Source organism: Zootoca vivipara, chromosome 12 (assembly GCF_965207765.1).
Source record: "Zootoca vivipara chromosome 12, rZooViv2.hap1.1, whole genome shotgun sequence".
NCBI classification, from domain to species: Eukaryota; Metazoa; Chordata; class Lepidosauria; order Squamata; family Lacertidae; genus Zootoca; species Zootoca vivipara.
The window spans coordinates 30,944,912-30,958,459 of record NC_142595.1 but is presented as its reverse complement, the minus strand read 5'-3'; the positions used below and the strand labels follow the sequence as shown (position 1 = coordinate 30,958,459).

At 45.6% G+C, this 13,548-nt stretch overlaps 1 protein-coding gene across 7 annotated transcripts in view; it reads right to left on the bottom strand.

Moving 5' to 3' along the window:
• The window catches only part of LOC118095087 (uncharacterized), a 43,644-nt gene extending 30,107 nt beyond the window's left edge, over positions 1 to 13,537 (bottom strand). The window contains exons 1-5 of one of the 7 annotated variants that reach the window (XM_088656444.1): positions 13,279 to 13,533; positions 11,597 to 11,617; positions 9,926 to 9,964; positions 8,437 to 8,730; positions 8,208 to 8,258 (exon numbers count right to left, since the gene is read on the bottom strand). In XM_088656444.1, the coding sequence (XP_088512570.1) occupies positions 8,208 to 8,258; positions 8,437 to 8,730; positions 9,926 to 9,964; positions 11,597 to 11,600 (388 nt within the window). In that variant the 5' untranslated portion in view covers positions 11,601 to 11,617; positions 13,279 to 13,533. Of the gene's footprint in view, positions 1 to 8,207; positions 8,259 to 8,436; positions 8,731 to 9,925; positions 9,965 to 10,564; positions 11,559 to 11,596; positions 11,618 to 13,278 lie in introns of those variants that run through there. The other 6 variants (XM_088656448.1, XM_088656449.1, XM_088656443.1 and 3 more) reach the window with 6 other exon arrangements.
• Positions 13,538 to 13,548: the final 11 nt, after the last annotated feature.

Sequence of the window (13,548 nt, the reverse complement as noted above, 5' to 3'; positions counted from 1 at the left end):
AAACAAGTCTTCTCAAGGAATAATGCTTGGCATGACAAGCCAATATACTTCCCATGGAAGGCAAAGTAGTGGGAATAGTGCTGGGCATTCTAGCAAGAAAAATTGCTAGACGACGTCATTACCGAGGAGGCAGGCTTAGTCGTTGTTTGAAGACTATCCCGGCCTCCGGTTCTGGTCTTGACCGGATGGATACTGGAATCAGCAAGGGGTACCCAAACGACCTGATTGTGTTGCTGTGCAATGCCAGGTCAATGATCCATAAGACCAATGCCACCCATGACTTGATCATGGATGGAGGACTTGACCTGGCATGTGTAACAGAGACTTGGTTGGATGAAGAAATGGGCCTGTCCTTGCTGTTGCTTGTCCACCAGGTTTCTCTTACGCACAGCAACCCAGGCCTTGTGGGCGGGGGGTTGCAGTGATTTTTAGGAAGTCATTAGTTTACACCAGGCGTCCTACTGCGAAGACCCAGTTCTCTGAGTGCATGTTCTGGAAGTTGGGCAATAGGGGCAGTACAGGATTCTTTTTGGTGTACCAACCTCCTCGCTGCACCAATGATTCCCTGCCCAAGCTGCTTCAGGTTGTGGTGGATGTTCTCCTGGAGATACCTAGTTTGGTTGTCCTAGGCGATTTTAACATCCATGCCAACTCGACCTTACAAGGGGCCGCTCGGGACTTTGTGGAAAGCATGGCCTCCATGGGGCTGTCCCTGAATAAGTCTGGCCCAACTCATAGCTGCGGACATGCCTTGGACCTGGTGTTTACCTCTATGGATGTTGGTGATCTGACACTAAGTAAAAGCGAAACTAACGAAGTGCCATGGTCAGATCACTACCTGGTGCAACTGGACTTCTCCGCGACCCTTCCCCTCTGCAGGGAGGTGGGACCGATTCGGATGGTTCCGCCCCCGCCACCTAATGGATCCAAATGGTTTCGAGAGAGTGGTAGGGGATGCTTTATCCCATGTTGATGGCCTTTCAGCCGATTCCCTGGTGGTTCGCTGGAATGTGGAGTTAACTAGGGCTATTGACTGTTTGGCTCCGAATCGCCCTCTCCGATTGCATGGAGCCCGGACAGCCCCGTGATTCTCCATGGATCTGAGGGCAATGAAACAATCGCTGAGACGGCTAGAGCGCCGGTGGCCGATAACTCATTCTGAAGCTGACCGGCAGCAGCAGGAGACTCTTTCAGGTGGTTCGCAATTTAGCAGAACTACCTGCTCCATCGGGGCCCAGTACAGGCCACATGATCTCCTGCAATGATTTTGCAAAGTTTTTTTGCAGATAAAGTCGCTCAGATTTGGGAAGAGGTAGACTCCACCGTGGGAGCAGGGCCGGGGCCGGGGAGTGCTAGAGTCCTGTTTAGTCAAGTTGTGTGGGATCAATTCCAATCTGTTACCTCCGAGGATGTGGACAGTCTGCTTGGACGAGTGAAACCAACCACCTGTCTCCTTGACCCTTGCCCATCATGGCTTATAAAAGCCAGGGAAGGGCTGGGCGATGGACTTCGCGGGTTGGTGAATGCTTCTCTCTGTGAGGGAGCTTTCCCAGACCCGCTGAAAGAGGTGGTTATTAAACTGCTTCTTAAAAAACCGTCTTTAGATGTGGCCAATATGGCCAACTATCGCCCAGTCTCAAATCTTCCATTCCTGGGCAAGGTGATTGAGCAAGTGGTTGCTTAACAACTCCAGGCATGCCTGGAATAAGCGGACCATTTGGATCCCTTCCAGTCGGGATTCAGGCCTCATCATGGGATTGAAACTGCCTTGGTCGCACTGGTTGATGATCTCCGGCGGACTAGGGACAAAGGTGAGAGCTCTTTCCTAGTTCTGCTGGATCTCTCAGCGGCTTTTGACACCATCGACCATAACATCCTTCTGGACCGTCTAGAGGGCTTGGGAGCTAGGGGCACTGTCATACAGTGGTTCCGCTCCTTCCTCCTGGGCCGTGTTCAGAAAGTGGTGTTGGGGGATGAGTGTTCAGACCCATGGGCTCTCAATTGTGGGGTGCCTCAGGGTTCTGTCCTCTCCCCCATGCTTTTTAACATCTACATGCAGCCACTGGGAGAGATCATCAGGGGGTTTGGGCTGGGTGTTCATCAGTATGCAGATGATACCTGTCATGGTCCGGTCGGTGGGCGGTTTAAGCCCTGGCTGTGGTCGTCAGGACCAGAGGCAAGATGGTGGTGTAGAAGCAGGAACAGGTGCAAGGCTGAGGGTCCAGCAGCAATCAGTCGCAGGGTCAAGGAGCAAGGCGGAGGCGAAGGTCTGGGAGTCAAGGAGCAAGGTGTTGGCAAGGCAAAAGTCCAAGGGTCGAGGAGCAAGGCGAAGGTCCAAGGGTTGAGGAGCAGGATGAAGGTCCAAGGATCAAGGCGAAGGATCAAGGAACAGGAGGCCAGATGCAACAAGGCAGGGATCGCGTTGCTGTGGCAAAGAGCTGAAGGGAAATGCTGAGCTTTTATCCCTCCCAGCTCTTGCCACCAGGTGCAGTGAGTTATCAAGTGGCTTCACCTGAGTGGCCACTCCTTGCTTCTCTAGCACAAGCTGAGGCAGGCCCCAGTCCTGCAAGCACTACAGGCTCCTGAGCCTGACTCCTGCCCATACTCCTGACAACACCCAGCTCTACCTCTCTTTTAAATCAGAACCAGTGAAGGCGGTGAAGGTCCTGTGTGAGTGTCTGGAGGCGGTTGGAGAATGGATGGTGGCTAACAGATTGAGATTGAATCCTGACAAGACGGAAGTACTGTTTGTGGGAGACAGGAGACGGCCAGGTGTGGAGGACTCCCTGGTCCTGAATAGGGTAACTGTGCCCCTGAAGGACTAGGTGCGCAGCCTGGGAGTCATTTTGGACTCATAGCTGTCCATGGAGGCACAGGTCAATTCTGTGTCCAGGGCAGCTGTTTATCAGCTCCATCTGGTACGCAGGCTGAGACTCTACCTGCCCGCAGACTGTCTTGCCAGAGTGGTGCATGCTCTAGTTATCTCTCGCTTGGACTATCCCATGCAATGCACTCTATGTGGGGCTACCTTTGAAGGTGACCCAGAAACTACAACTAATCCAGAATGTGGCAGCTAGACTGGTGACTGTGAGTGGCCACCGAGACCATATAACACCGGTCCTGAAAGAGCCAGTATGGTGTAGTGGTTAAGAGCGGTAGACTCGAAATCTGGGGACCCGGGTTCGTGTCTCCGCTCCTCCATATGCAGCTGCTGGGTGACTTTGGGCTAGTCACACTTCTCTGAAGTCTCGCAGCCCCACCCACCTCACAGGGTGTCTGTTGTGGGGGAGGAAGGGAAAGGAGATTGTTAGCCGCTTTGAGACTCCTTCGGGTAGTGATAAAGCGGGATATCAAATCCAAACTCCTCTTCTTCTTCATTGGCTCCCAGTAGGTTTCTGAGCACAATTCAAAGTGTTGGTGCTGACCTTTAAAGCCCTAAACGGCCTCGGTGTGGGTGGGCGATGAGCAGTTCATGAAATATTTTTGGATTATGACCTGTTTCTTTGTCTCCCTCCCATTACATGCAAGTTAGTTCCCACACCCTTGGATATTACAGTGGTACCTCTGGTTATAAACGCTTCTGGTTAGGAACGCTTTGGGTAACAAGCTCTGCTAACCCGGAAGTAGCTGCTCCTGGTTGTGAACTTTGCCCCAGGATGTGAACCCCAGAGGCGTGCGCACACCGGGAGGCCCCATTAGAGAAAGCGCGCCTCAGGATGAAAATGGTATCAGCTTAAGAACGGACCTCCGGAACTAATTTAGTTCATAACCAGAGGTACCACTGTAAATTGTGTCACTGGTTGAACTTTTGCCCTCCTGGTAGTTCCTGGGACTCAAAAAACCATGGTATAAATAAGAACACCCTGCATGAAAAATGCAAGGTACATTTTTATCACTTGCCAAGGTAATAGATTGTACTATAATTCTACTGGGAAAATGGTTAAATGTGGTTATGACATACTCTGGTTGTATACGCATCACTGACTTAAAATGCAGCTATGTCATTCTTTTTCTCATTTCTGTTTGAAGCTGGTCTGAGGGAAAAAACAACAAAATGCAGCATTTCATAAGAAAGCTCAGGGTAGATCTCCTCTTCTTTTGAGTCCTTAGTTTTGGAGGTGGCTTGACAAACATAGGGCTGCCAACCCTCCCTGATTTGAGTTTCCCATATTTGGGAACCTTATGAAGGGATTTTAACAGAATTATGTCATGTGATGGACAGGTGGGTTGCCTGGTCCATCTATCAAAGTTGGCTAATAGGGTTGGACCCCAAAGGTTCCCCACCATAGTCTACTGAGGATCCCTATATAATTGTTTTTCTATCTGTCTACATATTTCTCTGCTCATTTACATAGAATTTGGTCTTTGTAAACATAGCACACACCAGGTGGCTAACATATTATAGAAATATGGCACAATACAAAGCGACACAATAGCTAAACAATTTATTTGGCAGAAATACAGATAATATTTTAAAACATCGGCATGTTAAAATAAGCAGCAAATAATATAAATCCCAGCAGACAAAAGGCTATCCATTGACGATGTCCATTAATACCATGCAGACACCTTTGCTCTATTGTTTTCAGTACCTGCTATAAAAACTTCTGGGAAGCCTACCAGATATCATGAACCCAAGCCATTTATTGGAACCTTAAAGGTCAAAACCAGCACTTGAACTGGACTTAGTAAAATACTGGAAACATTATTGTAAGTGAATAAATGGGTGAGGTTAGGAGGACAGACAAAGAACAGTCTGGAGGCATTTTCTACTTCTAATGGAATTTCCTAGTTTCTAGGTCCAGCCAAGGAGCAATTATACTTCTCCATGAAATAGGTGATGATTGGCAGAGATACCAGGAGAAGAAGCACCAATGAGGAACAGAGAATCCAAATATAGGGAGGTATTGTCTGACCTGGATCGACTAGAAAAAAAAGCAGAAAGGTTTGGGTGTCTATTCAGATATGAGCAGAGACAGGGAGATAAATCAGCAAATAAACATTAACAAGTTCCCTATGGTTTGATGCTTTTGGGAAGAATGTACAAGCGTATCATAACACTTTCCCTACTCTGATTATATACTCCTATTGATTCTCTCAAATACTATCAATCAATCAATCAATCAATCAATCAATTTTTATTGTATATAGCCAAAGGCCTTTACAATGGACAACAGAGAATAAAAGGAAATTTTCATCTAAAACTATACACGTAACCTGTAGCTCCGGGGAAAACCACAGGGCTGTCCAGGGTCCATGCAATCAAAGAGGGCACTTCGGAGACAGATAGTTGATAGCCCTGGTTAACTCCGCATTCCAGCAGGCCACCAGGGAATCAGCTGAAAGGCCATCAACATGGGAGAAAACATCCCCAATCACTCTCTGGAAACCATTTGAATCCATTAAGTGGGGGGGAACAATCCAAATCAGTCCCACCTCTCTGCAGTTGCACCAAGAAGTGATCTGACCATGGCACTTCTTTTGTTTCACTTTTACACATCCATAGAGGTAAACACCAGGTCTGAGTTGAGCCAAACCTAGTCAGGGACAGCCCCATGGAGGCCATGCTTTCCACGAAGTCCCGAGTGGCCCCTTGTAAGGTTGTGTTGGCATGGATGTTAAAATTAACTTGGACAACCAAACTACAGTAGGTGTCTCCAGGAGCACATCCACCATGACCTGAAGCAGCTCGGCCAGAGAATCCTTGGTGCAGCAGGGAGGTCGGTACACCAAAAGGAATCCTCTACTGCCCCTATTGCCCAACATGCACTCAGAAAACTGGGTCTTCCCAACAGGACACCTGGTGCAAGCTAACGACTTCCTAAAAACCACTACAGTACCCCCTCCCCGCCCATATGACCTGGGTTGCTGTGTGTAAGAGAAAACTGGTGGACAAGCAGCAGCAAGCACAGGCCCATCTGCTTCATCCAACCAAGTCTCTGTCACACATGCCAGGTCTAGTCCCCCATCCAGGATCAAGTCATGGATGGCAGTGGTCTCATTAATCATTGACCTGGCATTGCACAGCAGCACCTTCAGGTCATATTGCTGATTCCAATATCCTTCTGGTCAGGACCAGACCTGGAGGCAGGGATAGTCCTCAAACAACAACTAAGCCTGCCTCCTCGGTAATGACATGGTCTGGCCTCAGAGTAACTCAACCTCCTGCCTGTGATCACTGAGATCGGGTGTCCCAATACATTCCCCCCCCCCCAGCGGAACCTGCCCCAGCTGCTATTCTCTTGGCTGGGGCCCACTCCCAGGCAGCCCTGACCCTCTTCCCTTAAAACCAAAATATAAACTAAATAAAATAGAAACTAAACAAGAAACAGAAACACCGCCCCCCTAAAATTAAACGAATTCCCACCCCCATTTATCCCACCTTCAACATAAAAACCCAGCTAAACAGCTGGTGAAATCCAGATATGGGTTTATGTAAGATTTACAATGGGCAGCTCTGATATGTATGTGACCTGTGGACTTGTGGGATATTGTTGGTATATCTGTACATATATTACTAGAACCACTTTATATGAGGTTGAGAATGGACTCATTTTCTACTCGGCTTGTTAAAGTATTATCATTGTCGTTTTGTATTTGAATTTCAAACTTCATGAGTCTACATATTTGAAAATGAAACAGGGCCAACCACATATAAGGTAGTGGCTTCAGCACACTCTGGGACTTCCCAGGTATGCAGAAGTGGATATATCTATATATAAAACAATGTTACCACTGCGTGCGCAGATGTCCCAGCCTTTCACCGTAACCGCTGAACCGAATTGCATCAAATTAGGACAAAGTGTACCTTGCCCATCAGGGAGGGATCTGGCATAATCCCCCCCCCAAAGCACACCTTTCATACCTAAAATAATGATTAAACACAAAAAGTGGTGCACAAATTAGACATCACCAGCAGAAGCTCTGAAGACTCCAGCAGCATCCAGTAGAAAAGCAGATTGCACGCTGTCATCAGCAAAAGTTCTGAAGGGCTGTGCCAAATAATGACACCATCAACCGAGCAACTGAAACCACCAAGGCGGCCATTACCAGACAATACACAGCCAAGGAATGGAGATACAGGGCAGAGGCCTCACCTCGCATTTAAATACTAGCCCAAGCCAAGGCCAACAGACTAGGCCTTGGCTCTACTTTAAAGCCTACAAACTAGGCCTCAGCTCTACTTTACAACCTACAGACTAGGCCTCACCTATACTTTACAGCCTACAGACTAGGCCTCGACTCTACTTCACAGACTAGGCCTTGGCTCTACTTTACAGCCTACAGACTAGGCCTAGGCTCCACTTTACAGACTAGGCCTCAACTATACAGCCTACAGACTAGGCCTGTACTCTACTTTAAATACTATCCCGAGTGGAGCCCTGGGGGGGGGGGTGGGTGAGGAGGGGCCCAAAAAGGTCATGGCCTGATGTAGGGTGGGGGGAGCCACAGGGTAGGGGTAGGGGGACAGGATACATCATGGGTCGCTGCAGGATGGGAGTAATCACAGGGATGAGACACAACAAAGGGGGGAGGGAGGAAAAAACACATAGTCCAGGGGGGAACGGACACATCCTCCCCCTTTCCTAGGAAACAAGGACCCTGAGCCAGGCACAGCAAACAATCATAAGAAAATAAATTAAAACAACAAATCCAAGGACAAAGTTCATACATCCGGAAAAGCATATTACATCAAAACACTAACCAAAAACAAGTTATGCAACCATTACCATTCAAAACACAAATGACATCAATACTCCCCCCCCAAAAAACCCACAGCAACGCGTGGCCGGGTCTGCTACTTTTATATAAAACATGAACTGAGACGATTCATTGGCATCCAGGACCATGAGGCTGTCAGTGGGGAAGAAGAAACCAGCCTCTTGAGCCCCTTTGAAGTATCATATAGGGAGAATTATGGTGGGACGAATAGCAGAAACTGTTTTCACATAAACAGCAGTAAAGCAGTTATGCTGGGGGGAGAGAGGAGGGGTCCCTGAACCTAAGCATTCTGAAGGATGAGCAATACAAAGGTGTCATTTTCCTTCTCACAAGCCCTAAACAGCACCATAAGCCTAATGTTAGGGGCAAAGTTTACCTTAGATATTTTGCTGTGGCTTCTCACTTGCTACAATCACTCCTTCTAATAAGGAGCTAGGAAAGCCATGGCTCAGTTTGATAGGAGAGTGCATAATTAGCATAATTACCTGCATGTATCCTGAAATCTTCATTGGAGTCTATTCTCCAAGTCCCCCTTTCTAAAAAAGAAACAGAAATGAGGAAGAGCAGCAGCAATAAAAGTAGTTGAAGCCTGAAGGAAATAAACTCAAGGCATTTTGGGTAGCATTAATGTATCACAACAGGAAATTTCCATTCTTGATTCACCAAGAATATTACAATTTTCTATAAAATCTATTTCATTTGTAGTTTTCTTACCTGAAATATAAAGGTTCCTGGCATCACTTGGAGAGGAATTATTCACCTGGTTGTTTTTATCCTTGTTCTGGTACATGCACGAAAGCTGTCTTGTACTTGCTCTTGATATTTTATAAGAGAATTTATATAAAAATATTGCATCCCTTTGCTTCTGACTTTTGATTTCTACCCCGTCTTCACAGAGAATAATTTTGGTAAAAGGAGAGACTGGTGGTATTTGACACTTAACCAAAACTTCATCTGCTTCATCACTGGGTGAGGTTTCCAGAAATATGTTTGGTTTGGTAAGAGTACCTGTAGGAATGAGAAAACAACCCAATAAATTGCATACAAATATGAAAGTTCCAATTCGTACCAAATGGAGCTTAGCTTCTAATGCAAATAGAAGCTGCTGATAAATGATTTTGGGACCATGATGGAGCAGAAGGGTAAACTCCTTCTCCTTGCGTCCCACAATGGGAGCAGCACTTACCTGGGGTGTGACAAGTCTGTTGCATTGTGAGATGAATAGCTTTAAAATTTTTTTAAAATCTTCATGCAACTTGAGAATGATTGTGTACCTTGAATTAGGACACAACTGATATTATAGCACTCCTATAATAGTATATTGGCAGTCACCTCTATAGCTATGGTGCAAGAGTTCTCATTAATCAATACTAAGTAGTCACATCTTTCTAATAACCTCCTGCACTGCCACCAGCAGTACTTACTGCATGTGTTTGATGAACTACACTGTGCTCCACAAAAAACCTGGATAGATAATCCATTCAGATCCCACTCTGTTAGATGTTCACATAGTCAGTGGTGTAGCATGGATTGCCAGTCCCCAGGGCCATGTAGAGGGGTGGAAATGGATGGAGTACGCCTGTGCATTCAGCTGCCTAATGGCATCCACATCACCCAAGAGATCGCAGCCACAGAGATAAGAAGAGTCATTCCATTGTCTGGAGAGATCACTTTCAGTTTGCATGTAGAAGCCGTTTGCAATGGAGCCCAGTGATAGAAGCACACAGCTGTATTGAAGCACCACCGGGTGTTGAAATTTTGTGCCCTTAACAATTTCCTGCCTGGGGCAACCACCCCTGTGCCCTACCATACTACACCACTGCACATAATACTGCTCATAAACAAGCCCCTCTAGACCAAACTAAAAGTGTGCCAGTCTATTAAACATGTGTACATCTAGTTTGGTTCTTAGATGCCCTCAAATATCTACATAGAGGGAAGGCTCTTTAAATATACTTCTACTGGATGAGCTATTTGCACACCAAAAAACAGTCATTACAAAACTAAAGCTGTTTTTCCTGTCTGTCTAGGGTCCAAGTCATGTTACCCTTTTAAGGAGGTAGCACCATTTCCAAAACTTCCCACATCTATATTAGTAGGAGAATAGTGGCAAAGAGGTGGTGTATAAATAGCAGTGAGGTGGAAAAAGCACTTCTTTTTTTGCAAAAAGGTAAACAGCTCCCATAATGAGAGCGACACTTACCTGGGGTGGGACAAGTCTGTTGCCTTGTGAGATGAATACCTTTAAAAGTGAACATACCATAATAAGCTTTTAGTAGCAAGGAAATACTGATTTTGACCTCTTTAAAAGGCAGCAGGTTAAGTACTCGGGTTAAGTACGCTTCAGGTTGAGTACTTTCAGGTTAAGTACTCCGCGGACCTGGAAGTAAACAGATTAATCCACTTTCCATTACTTTCAATGGGAAAGTTCGCTTCAGGTTAAGTACGCTTCAGGTTAAATACGGACTTCCGGAACCATTTATTTACTTAACCCGAGGTACCACTGTACATTGATTATTGCCTTCATTTTATGGATCAATGGTCTCGTTAAGACAGTAAAATTCATGTTAAATTGCTGTTTTGGGGGTGCTTTTCATCATCTGGAACGGATTAATCCACATTCCATTACTTTCAATGGGAAAGTTCACTTCAGGTTAAGTACGCTTCGGGTTAAGTACGGACTTCAGGAACCAATTAAGTACTTAACCTGAGGTACCACTGTAGTTGTTTACAATAGCTTTTCAAATAAATTATAAACTTTCCCCATTGTTTCTTAAAGACCTACTCACTACTGTAGCATTTGCACACACAAAAATGAGATTGAACAAGAATCTCCACTCACAATTTTCCAGCAATTGCTTTTTGTAGCCAAGTCCTTGGATGACTGACAAAGATGGGAAATGGTTGTTGTTGTTGTTGTTGTGTGTTTAGTTTGTTATTATGTTATGTATTTTTGTGTTTTTATACTGTAAACTGCCCTCTGATCCTTGGATGACAGACAGTTTATAAAACAAACAAAAGCAAACAAACAAATATGAAGGAGCTACAGAATGTTTCAGCATGCTGGAAAATTTTTGTAGTTTATACAGATTTGGCAAAGGAATTCAGCAACTCTGGAAGAGTGGCTCCTTTTTCATTATAATCCCGACTATCATATAATTCCATTTTATAAAATGCTCCAAGCACCAATTGACTAGATAAATAAACATGATTATTTATATTATATTATAAATCACTCCACTTTAAATGGACCCCCTGCTAACCCTTAATATACTCACAACAAAGGCAGAGCCCCAGCAGAAGTATCATTACAAATATAACAGTAGTTCTTCTTTGTGCAAACCGGACAGAGGTTTCTGCTACTCACACAGCATTTCCTATGCTTCAGAACGAGATGCTTTGTGCGTAGCACACCATTCCCAGTTCCTAATTTGCATGAAAGTTTGAAACAGAAGCAGTACACTTAATATGGACCTGCAGTTTATATGCCTCTGTACCACACAATAACATTTGGCCAACCACATATTAAATAGCAACATCTACACTGGTTTGGTCATGTCCACAGAATGGAAATGGCAGTTTCTCTAAGGATGTGCTCTAGGGGGAGCTGGCTTCAGGCACCAGGTCCATTGACAGACCAACTCTGCATTACAAAGATGTCTGCAAACATGACACGAAGGCTGGCAACATTGACCCCACTGTGTGGAAATCCCTGACTTTCCTGGGAGTAAGCCCCACTTAATTTAGTAGGGCTTACATGTGGACAGACACACATTTGCTTGCACTGTTTACTGACAAGCTCCCCCTCCTCCTCATTCCCACCCCACAATTATAGGAATGACTTGGGAGGGGGGTTGTATAATGTGTAACTCACCCATTTGGGTATAGCGGCACTCTGAAGTATAGGAACAAAACAGAAAGGTTGAGGATAGTCAACAATTTAGTCACAATTATCTAACTTCCCATTTCATCATAAGGTGGCCAGTTAAATTTTCCACCTTCCATTTCCCCTATTGTGGCACAGAAGCCGCCCACCCCCTAAGCCCCCATCCCACTAATCTCTGCCTTTTTATCACAGGGAGTGGGGCAGCAAGCAAGCAAAGAGATAACCTTTTTTAAATGGAAGGGAGCTGTTTAGGGGGAACCTGCAACATAAACACCAGAAAATGCAAACAAAACAATCCTCGCTTTTTTTTTGCTGGCAGAGGAGTAGGAGGGAAGAAGCAGCAGCACATTAGGAAGTGGGGGATTGGGGAAATAAATGTGTGAGAAAGAAAAGGGCGAGGGGAGAATTGGGGAAAGTTCAAGAGTAAGGAGGAGAAAATGGGGAACATAAAGAGGGAAAGCAGAAGGTGCATGGAAGAGGCCAGCCATGGAGCACCCTGGCCTAGTGATTCTTGCCTAGCAATTGGGGAAGAATTAAGTTCAGTTTGCATTTAAAAGTGAACCTACCAAATTCATGCTTTCTGAAACAGTATAACAAGCACAGCACGGGCATCCTTTGAAATTCACACTGCTCCAAATTTTGCCATGCAGTTCTCTAGCCAAATAATTTGTACACAAACGGTAACAGTGTGAATAAAAATACATATAGAGTATATTAGTGATGATAACATTAGAATGTTGTTTGATGCTGTCCTGGCTTCTACTTCATGGCTTTCCTTGTCCTGGGCTTGTTGGCTGCATCTGCTCAAGCCAGGCAGTCTCTGAGGGCACAAGAAAGCATTCATGCCTTAGGCATGGTCAGGCAGGGATAGTGTTTTTCTGGCAGGTGAGGAAGTGTGAAGAGAGCCTTGAACAGTGCCTTCTATATTTGTGTAGTGTTGCAGTGAGAAAATGGCAAGTTAAATTTCTTTTTTCAGCTCTCCATCATAGGTGCCAAGTTCCGGATTGAAAAATCTGGGATCAGCAGCGCCGCGGCACCGGAAGTCGCTTCTACGCACTTCCGGACATGCGTAGAAGCGACTTCCAATGCCACTGTGCCCATTTCCAAAATGTCCTCAGCGCCAGAAGTCGCTTCTATGCACTTCTGGACATGCGTAGAAGCGACTTCTGGCGCTGCGGACATTTTGGAAATGGGCACAGCGGCATCGAAAGTCACTTCTACGCATGTCCGGAAGTGCGTAGAAGTGACTTCTGGTGCCGGCGCGGCACCAGAAGAACATGGCCGCCGGCAGGAGCTCCGCAATCCGGGGGAATATGGGGTATTTTGCCATTTGGGACACCTGCGGGAAACGGTAAGAAAATACGGGGGTTTCCCGGGGAAAACGGGGTACTTGGTAGCTATGCTCTCCATATAATATTACTCCTAATCAATTAAAAAAAACCAAGTTATCAACAACGACCTAATGTACTGGATAAACTACTAAGTACAATTCGACATGAGGACAACATATATGGAGAGTTGGGGTGGGGCAAGTTCCAAGCCTTAGAAAAAGGGACCCCTTAGCATAGCTGCCAAGTTCTCCCTTTTTTAAAGGGAAATTCCCTTATCCTGAATAGGCTTCCTCGCGAGAAAAGGGAAAACTTGGCAGCTATGCCCCTTAGGTAACTAACCTGTGTTCTTCTAACTGTTCCTGAACAACTCTCATCATCCTCATCCATACTGGCTGGAACTGATGAAAGTTGTACTGCTGCAACATGTGGAGTGCCACAGCACAGTGTCTACAATAGGCAAATGTGCACACAGGCCCAGAAAGCTCTCTGTTCAAACACAAGCCACCCATCATAATGACAGGTGGTTTCTGCTAGCGTATTTTCTTAGTTACAAACCAGTTACATGTGTGTCAAAAGGGAGTTCTTGCAAACAAAGATCTCTTTCAAAAG